At 29.7% G+C, this 12,579-nt stretch overlaps 2 protein-coding genes across 2 annotated transcripts in view; one reads left to right on the forward strand and one right to left on the reverse strand.

Moving 5' to 3' along the window:
* LOC119604801 overlaps positions 1 to 12,579 on the reverse strand; it is a 151,377-nt gene that overhangs the window by 94,515 nt on the left and 44,283 nt on the right. The gene's annotated exons all lie outside the window — the stretch shown is intronic.
* Positions 5,656 to 6,561, forward strand: LOC119604798. The gene is made up of 2 exons (XM_037957652.1): positions 5,656 to 5,781; positions 5,846 to 6,561. Exons 1-2 carry the CDS (start codon positions 5,676 to 5,678, stop codon positions 6,526 to 6,528), a joined length of 789 nt encoding a protein of 262 aa, XP_037813580.1. The 5' UTR covers positions 5,656 to 5,675; the 3' UTR covers positions 6,529 to 6,561.

The following is a 12,579-nucleotide window of genomic DNA, read 5'->3' on the forward strand; positions in this document are numbered from 1 at the left end:
ACATTTGTCATTTACGAAAAACAGAAATTCAAAAACTTTTCACTTAATTTTATGACAAAAAAGCACTTTTTAGGTTGGCAACATCAACACAATTACAACTGAAATTGGTTGTAATTCATAATACCAAATATAAGTTGAGTTGTTCTAAAGTTGAGTTGTTTCAATTTCAACTCAACTGAGTTGAGTTGTAAACCATAATAGGGGCATTAATTTTATTTTATTTAACAATATTCTATAACCTATCCTATGAAATAGGAACGGTTACAAATTTCTACTCAATAATAATTAATTAAGACAATTTGATAAAAATATAAATATAAATTTTTGTTGCAGATATTAAAACAAATTATTAAAATATATCAACAAGTAAGTTGATGAGTAGGTATGTACAAGTCATTCTTCTATATTTATATTAATTAATTAATATAAATAAGAGAGCAATGTTTGTTCGTAATCGACAAATTCAGAAACTACGGAACCTATTGGGACGAATTTTAAAATATTTGTTTCAGGAGTCGTGAGAAGTGTTCCAATGAAAACTTCTATACACACATTTTTGTACTTAATGGGTAAATCGAACAAAAATTAAAATAATACCAGCAATTTTTACTATATTACACCGATAACAATACTATTGAATGTAATATAAGAGTAAACATTAAAAACGAAACAATAAAACTAGTTTTAAATTGGGAGAAATAAAGTTTTTAATTTAAAATGGTCATGGTCAAGATTCCATTGCCAATAATCCCTTTTGGCCTCAACACATTAAAAACATCTCAGAACTGACACTTACTCCCTGTTCCCATTGCCTGTCTCAAAAACATGATGTGAACAATAAAATTCAACTGAAATATTACAGTATGTACTTGTAATAACGCCACTAACACTAACAACATCAAAAAAACAATTGCCACAAAAAAGTAAAACTTTTTCTACTTTTACTATTGATAACTACTTATATACATATGTATGTATGTGTGTTACACTTTTCCAGTTTAACCCAATAAACCAGAAACCTTTCGCCTTTCCCGTTTTCCTCTATGTTTTTTAAATTCGTTTTAAAACAACTTATGAACATATTTTTCAAATGACTTTTACATGGAATAAATTTAATAAAGTTGAATAAAACCAATTAAAACTTCTATAGTAATAATTTCCGTACTGTAAAAAAGAAAAGTATGTAAATACTTCTTAAATAGGTAGAATATATCGCCACCTAAAACGGAAGCATCCCTAACTAACCACAAATTGAACTTCTCCGACCGCAATTTTCGCCACATTTTGGGGGCAATGTGGCGAAACAAATTTCAAACTACAAACTACAAAGTTTAAAACGTTTCTTCCAATTGTATTCATAGCTTCTAAATTGATATCTTAATCGGTGCTGTTATAGAATCATGTAATTATCGTTACTAGATTTTAAAACGACAAAAATGCATTGGTCTCGTTAAATCCAAAGTTATCGGTTTTATGTACAGATTTAGAATTTACTGCTTCAGCGAATAAAAAACGTTTTAGTTACCTCGTTTGAGGTTATGTTTGATTAAATTTGGTGGACACCAAATAATACTTTTCGTTCTGGACTCCAAACTTCCTATATAAAGGTATAGGTCAATTGAACGGCTATTCTTAGATATTCGATAAGTTATTAATAAATTAAAATTTGAATTGTAATTGTATTTCTTTGTTGCACCCTTCTTTCTTATTTTTGGAGTTATGAGTTTAACGATTTTTCTCGTTTTTGGTAGGAGAACAATGATTTGTCCAAATTTCAAAAATCTCGCACAAGTCGCTTAGGCCGTGTGATGATGAATCGATCAATCAGTCAGTAACGTTACAATTTTCTATATGGGGGATTTCATGTCCGGTGACCCAACTTTTGAAAGCGATGTCTTCCGATCGGTTACCATGATAAATATTTAGTTAAATTAATTAAAATTGTATCACTGTTATTGAAAAACTGTATAATTAACTGATTTTCTATATTCAGTATTAAAAAACAATAATACTAATCGAATTGTGGTTTTAACAATTTCTAAATCAATAATTTGAACTGAATTGTATCGGTTATTAAATTCATTTGTCAATTCATTAAATGCTGCAGACTTTTATTTAGGATTAAAACGTAAGAACATCAAATATTAGTCGCTACAACCGAAAAACAGTAGAAAGTAAAAAATATTGAGCACTGCAACCAATTATCAATTGAAAAAGTTATTTGAAATTTAATTACGGTTAAAGGAACCAAATTCGATGTTCACAACCGATTAATTGGTAATTATAGTTGACGTATACAAAAATAAATAAAACAAAACGAATTTATAATAAAAAAAAACTAATTACATTTGAGGATAAATTAATGCAGAAATTTGGATAAAAAAGGTAATGTTTGGTATATTTTATATCTTATAATCTATTTTGTATTATTTTTCTATAATTTTTAATAATTTTACAGCAGCGGAAAGGCGTGGAAAGATAGTGTTCCTTTGAAAATGTTGAGCAGAATCAAGAGCAAAATCCCTGGTACATAAATACTATGTTTATTACCATGAAAATTTCAAAACTAAAGGGGAGAAGTTATTTTATAATTATACGCTTTGTAAGTTCATACATATTTATATTTTATTGTAAATACTTTACACAAAATAAATATATTTTCAAATACACATAATCCACAAATTGTTTTTCAATAAATAATATTTCGGTTGCAAATACCAATAATTTCAATCCAGATTACCGAATAATAAATATAAATAGTTGTGTACACCATATATTCAGTAATACTAACTGAATTATACAATAATTACAATCGAATTTTAGGATAGTTGTTAGAACCGACTGAATTCGATTGGAAACAAATTCGGTTATCACAACGAATCTGTTTTCTCTGTGTATGTATTGTTCTTAGCAAAATATGTTCCAATTAGTTTGGATAGCTATTTTTTCAATCTTTCGAAAAAAATATGTATTTAAAAAAAATAATATGAAAATTTTTTGACTTTTTTACAACATTATTGCCAATCTTGCTTGAAAAGTATTCAGCTGGTTTTAAATATGTTGAGAAGATCTTCTTCAGCATATGAGCATTTCCAAAAAGTCTAACGCGACAGACTGTCGAGAGTTTTAACGTGAGCACCTGCCGTGTCGGCCTTATCTCACGGTGGTCTTTTTCATCCACAGGGTAGACTTGAGAACGGTCTACCATCGCCCCTTTTTCTTCAATGAAGAACTCAGGTGGCAATTTTTGCACATTGGCTATGACCGGTCCATGCGCAAGTACTTTGCTGGAGTACTCGAGCTATTTAATCTCTTGCCAAAGTAGTCACGTTGGGGAAAGACAGGTGTCATGAGCAAGCTCAATCTACCCCTACATAATGTCGCCCAACCACACTACTATGGCTCTGTTGATTCGGCAACAGCACCTGAAGACGTAACCGGTGGACCGAAGCACGATCCATCAATAAGCCGTAGACATTGTTCTTACTCACAGTGACACGCTGTGGTAATTCTGATATGAACAGAGTATACTCTGAACATATCTGGACAAGGAAGGAAAATTAATCGGTATCACTTGTATATGATACCTTTCATCCATCATCATTCAACCCAGCACACTTCTCATTTATCCGACACATTCATAAGAGAAAAACATACGACACACTCATTTAGATATACGGGTGGACGAGGCCCGCATACCTCTACATTCATTCCGTATCATATACAATTGACTCCACCCCATTTCCAACGCTTAGTCCCACAGTCACTCCTCTGTGGGGTATCTGTTGTTTTCGGCAACAGCACCGAACTTATCCCAAAATATTGACTATTATCATGCATCAGTCTTTTAACCGCAACTTACTCTTCCCGCGAATTTGGGTTTAAACCACAGCCACTACGTGGATCCCGAAGGAACCTCAATCAACTGACCAGCCAGGACATAGTCCTGCGGGCAACTGGCCACCCGTAGTACCAGATTATGCGGTGCTCTGGTCTGACCTCTGGCAATCTATGCAAGGACTAAGCCAGGCAGTAGACTGTAACCAATTTTTCAGTCCCGGTCAGACTGGAGGTATTGGCCACCTCTATATACCCCGGGATTGCAATAACACCAAGGCGGAGGTCTCGCCAAGGTAACATGCCCCCGGGGGGAAGTCTAACGCGACAGTTGAACTCATTTAAAATGATAAAAATTCCAAAATAAAAGTAATTTTTATTTTGGCAATATGCGTTACTTATAGCTTTTAATTATGTATTTTTTTTAATTATGTATTTTTAATTTCAAAGATAATTGCAAAAAAAAAAAAAACAGGGTATTCGAACAAAACAAAAATAGAAGTTGTTCTTTTGGGCAACAATCCAATTGTCGATTTCAGCGAAACCTGAGGTCATGTTGTTAACTGATGTCTCCTTGAAATGGTTATAATTTTATCCAAAAAATACGGTCGGGCATGATCGACGATTAACATGCTTATTAAACATGGACCGATCCTCATTAAATTTTGTGGTTCGATTTACGTTTATATAAAACTTCCTAATGCCTAATTTGAACACAATACTAGTGTTTATAAGAGAGTTATGGACTTTAACATTTTTGCCAAACAGGTATTTTTTCTCATCCATATAACTTATTACCTTTTGTTTTTACCAAAATTTGTCTGAATTAGTTTCGAAAGCTATTTCTTCAAACTTCCGACAGAAGTTTTCCCGGAATTTCCAAAAAAATATTCCCGGGAATTCACGAGAAATTTCTCCCGCTTAAAAACCCTAATATTGTTTTTGAGGCCTACAAACAAATAAATGTATGGATAAGATGTTTAAAACTTTCACCATCAAAGTCATTGGTACTACTACAAGTTCATAGATATTGTTATTAACAAATCAATATTCGTTTTTTCTTAATCAATAAGTAAGTATGTATTTGAAGTTAGTGAAAGGTAGGAGTATTCAATAAACTATGAAATCAAATTAATTTTTGATACAATGTGAATTAGAATACATATTTTAAAATTGTTCCTTTAATTTATTCAAAGACAAACCCTGCGACCTAAAATTTACTTTAAAACAATATTCAACATTCATTCAAATGCATATATATATATATACAGCTATTAATGACTATATCAAAATCTATATATTAAATATACATACATGTAGGTATGTGTTTTTAACTAAATAAATGTATGGAGACATCTGCGAGTATGGAAGTTAATTTACAATCTCATAAAAGTTATAGATGCGTACATTAAAACAAAAACCCGCAAACACAAAGTATAGTCGGGTATAACCGAACATATGTTATCCTATTCCGAAGAGCCGATTATAATAATATCGCTTGAATGAAACAATTCTTTTTATTTTCTTATTAAGACAATTATAAGGCAGCTTTGGCCAATTATCAAACAATCCCTATAAAATTTGGAAAATTAATGAATGTCAATTAAATTTGGACCGAGTTTTACCAAATTTTGATGCATTTTGATTACAACGTTTATATAGACAGACATGAAAGTAGGTGCGTTGCAATCATCAGCACAAACGTATAATACCCACTCCACTATAGCCGTGTAGGGTATATAACAACATAAAAGAAAATAGTAAATGTTATAAATAAAAGCAAAGCAACATGTCAATAAAACTTTTAGTCGCTTTAAGGAAATCAAACAAAAACCACAATGAGTTTAACACGAAGCTTTAAACCCTCTGCAAAATTTAGCAATATTGTATACACATTTGTTGCATTTACGGTAGTGATTTTTACTGTTGATTTGCACGTAGAAGGTAAATATAAATATTTAGTTTTGAGTTAAAAACATAACATATATTGGACACTTTGCATTTTTAGCGAAGCAAGTGACACTGCTGCCTCTAACGGCTCAAAAGGTTTATCAACTTTTAAGAAAAAATTACAATCTAGATGCTATACCGGAAGGAAGAGTAGTAACACAAGGCATTGCTGCTGTTACAGGTTTCACTTTGGGTCTCAAGAAGGCTGTGGGAGCCGCCTTTCTTTACGATATAATAACGGCCAATATAACGGAAGATGCGACGAATCACACTATACCCATGTACTTGACACAAGAGATATGCTTTGGATCTAGGGCAGCTAGGAGCCTGTATGAGGCTGAGGCCATAGCCGAAGCTTACAGTCGTTTAGAGGAAAAAGATAATACTCAGCAAGCAGCTATACGCAGAAGCCAAGAGAAGCGTTTAACAAAACCGAAAAGAAATAGAACAAAAAACATCAATAAAAGAAGACAAAAACGACCGCAAAGAATAAAAGTAATAAGAACTAACCATCCAGAAATGGTAGCAGCCAACACATACGCAGAAACTGCTGCTTCAGATGCCTCAGAACAAGCTGGCACACAAGCATCGCAACCTACTGCCGCAAATACCGCAACAGGAGCTTTAGAAGAAACAGACTTAAATGCGGGCACTAACACGGATACCACATCCAGCACCACAACAAGTACGGATAATGATCAGACTATAACATGTATTGTAATACAAAAACCAAAGCAATAATAATCAACAACAACACCAAAATATTCTTCATAATGAGATGAGAGTTTTATTTAGCCGGGTTCATTGTTAGCTTTTTGCCTCAAGAAAACAAAAGAACTATTCCTTAAGAAGTGTGTAAATGAAATGCTCAGTCAGATATTTTTGGGTCATACACACAAGCACACACTTACCTTTTAAAGTAACCAGCCAACCAGATTTAAATTTTGAATTTGAATAATTATGCTAATGAGATCGCAGCAGCATGTCAGCATTAAAAGAAGAGTGTTTTTACAACAAACAGCCTATTAACCATGTTTCATGTTACTAATGTATTGTTATTGTTGTAAATCATTATCATTATATCGATAAGAAGCACAGCTTGACGCAAGTTCGTTAGTTATTGATGGCAGATAACAAAATTTGGTTGCTAGCTGTTTTACTGAATGGGGAAAAAATTAAATTCCATGCCATACTTACATACATACTTTTAAATATTTGGATCGAAAAGCTAAAAGATGTTTTTATTTCAATATACAGATTTATGTATTTGATAAATTGATTTTGAAATATTTCACTTCTTTAAAATTCGCAAACGAGTATGTAACCTTGTAGAGAGATGAATGTGTGTTTACGTGTGAGTAAATCTCTTACAAAAGAAAGTTTTTTTATGCTTTTTGTCGATGACTGAAAGTGAAAGTGTTGTTTTCTTTGACATGTCAATATTTAGCAAAAAACTGATATATATTTTTTATTTTTATGTTTATACAAAAATGCGGAAATATTAGATAATACATTGTTAACCACTAAGACAAGACACAAATAGAAATTAGCTTCACATATTTGTATGAATTTACTATTGAATAATTTGTACACAAATTAAATATTTTATTCTGTTATATTTTATAATAATAAATAATATATCTTATTTCTCCAATAACTTATAAAAAAATCGTCCCAGCACTATTGAACAAAATAAGAACTATCAAAACAAATTCGATATTTTTCGGTGCCTCTATTGTACATTAGGATGTCCCGTGGACCACTTTTTTGTACTTCCCAAACGATACATATTCATGTGCTAAATACAAGAAATAAAAAAAAAATTTAAAAGGGCCCTGGTAGGGATCATAAGCGGTTGAAAATCTTGATCTCAGTACAATATATAAAAAAAAAAAGAATTATCTGCAATCTTTTCGAAATGGGTTTGAAAAATTCCGAAATTTTGAGCTTATCGCGGGAAAAATAATTAAAATTTTTATTATATTATTTCTGGTCCGCAAAATTACTTTTAGTGTATTATAAGGGGCATATAAACTCCAAAAATAATCTAAAAAATTCTAATTTGGACCAAACCAAATTCTTAACTATTTTTTAATATTTTTCTGTATAAGCAAAAATTACGATAATTTTGGCACTTATTTTTTACATTTCCCATGTTCAGTACATTAATACGAATCGATTGAGAGGTATTCCTACATAAAATTCTTAAAAAGGCCGTTCCTCGGGACACTCTAATGTACATGGAGCATTTCACTATTTTATGTAACATTTCAGTATGTTATGTAACTCTATGTTAGGGTTTTAAAGATTCGATATATTATATAACTTACTTGTTCTGTGTGAGATCCTTTAAAAATAAAAACAGAATTAAAAATTAATAGAATATGTTTTCAATTTTCTTAAGTTTTAAATTAAATTTTAGAGTGGGCTCCCAAAAAATTTCGAGATATGACGAAAATTGTACCACAAAGTGTACAAAATGTAAGATTTTTCTCAATTATTTTTTTAACATTTTCACTTTCAAGGACCAACATTAACTAAAGGTTGTAAACACGCTTTAGTCAAAATCGCTGACCATGAGAAAAAACACGGGAAATTTCATTAGTACTATTGGATAATACGATAAAATTTCAGCTCTATCGGTCAAGAACTGCCGCAGTTAGAGAGGTCAAAGTTATACATTTTGGTCATACAGGGTTTTTTTCAAATAATTTGGGTCACTGGACACGAAATAGCCAATATATGTATGTATCTAATTCCAAATTATTGTCATAAAACAAACAAACATTTGTAAAAAATATGAATGTATACGTATGTACAATGTACATGCATTGCATTTTATCAACATAAATTTTGTGAGAAGTAGACAACGAATTAACATTATTGACTTGAAAATAACAATTTGTGTGTTTAAGTCAACACCCAATAATAATATCAGACATTTACATATGTATGTACATATGCAGTATAATACAGTGCACTACACACCGCGATATGTAGCGTTAACAAATTAAATTATCAATAATCATACTAATTAAAAATCAACCGCAAGCATAAAAAAGTGTGTTAAAATGAAAACCAAAAGATTAACAAACAAATATTAAAAATTATCACAGGTAATAAAACCTTTTGAGTATGTGATAAATGTAACACGACGTAAATAGTACACGTGTCTAAAATCAACTTTTAATTTCCGTTTTTCGCATGATGCAACAATTGAAATAAACTCATACATCTACATTAGGGTGTATCGTGGACCACTCTTAAACGATGCGTATTAATGTGCTAAACACGAAAAAAAAACAAAAAAAAATATATATTTTTGAAAAGGTCCAGCGATTCAAAATCCTGATCCCAGTACAATTTATAAAAATCTTTTCGAAATGGGTCTCAGATACTCAGTAATTTTGAGCTTATCGCGAGAAAAATAATTTATATAAAAATTACGACAATTTTGATATATATTTCGATAAAACGCGAAAATAATATGCCTCTCAAACCTACAAAAAACCTTTTTGTGGACCAAAGTTATTCAACAAAATTTCAAATTATTTTTCCCGAAATCTGCTGACGGAATTTATGAGAGATCAAGATTTTCCATCGCTGGTTGGGGCCTCAGTTTCCCTTATAAATATTATTTTCTATAAAATAATAATAATTCTTATTTTATAGAGAAAAATATATCTCCAAAAAGCTACAATACATTAATATCGATGAACAAACAACAAAATTATGTATGTATGTATGTACATTAGAGGTGTCCAAAAAGGCATTTTCTTTTCACAAATATGTAGCGAAAACGACTAATTAATTCATATTTTAATTTTATTTTTTGTATAGATATTTTTCTTTACATCATCTTCATGCAAAACAAAGACAAAACAATGAATGATTTTTTGAATATATGGCTTGGGAAATCTTCAATAACATTGTTGTTTGTACTTTGATACAAATGTTTTATACCTCTTTGGTTAGATAATTTCCTCTAGATAATATTTGGTAAAAAGGTTAAGAAAAAATAATTTGCCCCCGTATTCAGTACCTTGGACGGAAATTTTGTTTTCAATTTTTATGAAAAGCACTCAAAAAAAACATAATTGAGCAATGTTCATACAAATTTTTTAAATAAAATTTCCGTCCGAGATACGGGGATTAATAGCAAAATTTTTGAAGAAATCAAAAAAAATACCCAATTTTAGACTTTTTAATCGGTTTCCGATTTGACTAAAATTTAACACCAGTTAGTTTAAGACACTAATGAACATAATGAGACCCATCCGAGCAAAATTCATATTTTTTGGATACCTCTAATGTACATATGTATGTTACACCATATATTAAAAACGTGCATTTTTTGGTATTGCTTTCTCACTTTTTTTAATAATCGACAAACAATGCGTTGTTCCATACGCACTTTGATTGAAAATCCAATTTTTCTGGCCAAAATTACTTTCTAAGTTTCCGCTTTTTGGTAAGTACATAATACGTACTACATACATAAATAAATTATTTATTTAAAATACATAAATTTTGCTTTAGACTCCCCGAAAAATTGTATTTCAATTTTGGCCATTCATTAAGGAAGTTAGTATTAACCCCCTCATTTTATAAAACGGAACTTTCGTTAACGTAAAAATTTTGTATAAATACTGGGAAATTTTTGAAAATTTGAATTTTTTTCAGACAAATATTTTTGAACGTTTGTCGTTTCGTTTGATAAAATGAGGATCTAAAACTTATTTTTAACATAGTAATTAAATATATGAATTTACTCAATACATATTAGATGATATTTATTTTTTTAAATATGTAGAACACTTGAAACTCTATATGCTTATACACAGAAAAAATTATCAGTAGTTTATTTTCAATTAACATGTTTTTCTCTTTCTTTAGTTTTAATTTAAGCAATTTTTTATTTGTCTTAATTATCTCGTTGTTTAAAACCTAAGTTTATAAATTTGATTAAATTTTTAATTGATTCAATTAGTTTTTTAATTGATTGAAAAAAATTTTCTGGCCAACTTTTCTATTTTAGTTTTTTTTTAATATTTTATTTTGATTTCTTATGCTAACAATGTTTATAATTCTTAAATAGTCAATACGATTTAGGCATATAATATTCAAGTTTCCTGACAATTTATAAAACACTTTATATGTTCAAATTTGATAATAAAGTGATATTTTTTGTAAATGCTCAACGCATTGTTAAAGGTCAAGCATTCCTTTAACATTGTGAGTAATCAGTTAATAATTTGATTGTTTTAATCATCAACTTAATTGGTTTTTAATACATTTTCTACCAAACAAACTAATTCATTTGATTAATAAATTAATAAAAATTAGATTTTATTTTTATTAAATATTTAATTTATACAATTAATGAATTAATCAATTTTAAATTTTGTCTCAATTATTGATATTAATTGTTCTGATTAATTCGTTATTTGGAAAAAAAAAAAGAATTTTTTAATTTTTTTACAAATTTGATAATTGATATCATCATTTTGGTGATAGGTGCAAAACTTGCTTGATACAATTATTTTGATAATTGAAACATATTTTTAGTTTTTTCTGTGTACATATCTTATTACAATTTTTTTAATTTTTCGCAATATCTTTTATCATAAAATTTGCAAAAAATAAAATATCAAAACGGTAATAAATTCTAAAATTTCAATAATTTTAGAATTTGACACACATAAATTTTGGGAACAATGTCAAAGTCTATTGAAATTTCTCAAAATCGGACGAAGATTTCAAATGGTCCCATACAAAGGTCTTCTCGGAGTTGCGCTTAAACGCTCTTAAAATTTAAATTGGTTTAATGTAGGTTCAACACTAATAATAACCTGTAACACTATGCCACAAAAATAAGTACCTGGGTCAAATAAGTCCGTGTTATTTAAAGAATCAGCAGTATCACTAAGGATTATAGAAAAACATCAGTATGTATGTCATTATAAAGCCTCAGCTCCTGCTTTCTAATTCTAATTGAGAAACTTAAAATCGGTTGAGATTCAAAGTTACTGACTTATAAGTGCTTAAAGGAACGAAAACCCGTTTTTTATCGTATCTCAAAATATTGGAGGTGTTTGGCAAATTTCAAAAACAGTTTCTTGTTCTACTCGGATCTACCTTTCAGAAAAATAGTATCACTTCCCAGGTATTTCTAATTTTGTTTATTTTGTCTCACTGTGTAATCAATCTGCATAAAGCTGTAAAGAATCAAAATCAAGCAGTCGTAAAAAAAACTTGAATAATTTCTCTGCATATTGAAAGATACATAAATTAAATACAATTGATGACTCAGTATAAAGAGTATTTCTGAACATGACGCTGTAAACTGTTTTCATGATTTCTAAAAAACTGCTCAATTTAACAAATCAATCCAAAAAATCAATGAAATATTTTACGCAAAGAAATTAAAGATGAAATAAATATAAAATGAAATGTTTAATATTTATGGTAATATGCAAATATTTTGACCTCCGCTATTTTGAAGTTCATTAAAGTCATAAACCACAGACATTTATTTGTGAATTAATATACAACGCGCTGAGGTTTTTAATATTTTTAAAAAGAAAAAAGAGAGAGAGAATAAATGACCAAACGAATCAAGTGGAAATGAAAAGAAACTAAAAGTACTTTCTTCGATTTGAAAAACGAAGACCTGACTGACTGATATAAACATAACATTAAAATTAATGATGGAATTCGTTTATCTCTTTGTTGGTGGTTTGAATTAATTAACATTTATAGACAGTTTTTGTTAATAAAAGCAGATGACGA

This window comes from Lucilia sericata, unplaced genomic scaffold, assembly GCF_015586225.1.
Source record: "Lucilia sericata isolate MDLA Ls3-8-SP2 unplaced genomic scaffold, ASM1558622v1 Contig000433F_arrow, whole genome shotgun sequence".
Taxonomy (NCBI): Eukaryota; Metazoa; Arthropoda; class Insecta; order Diptera; family Calliphoridae; genus Lucilia; species Lucilia sericata.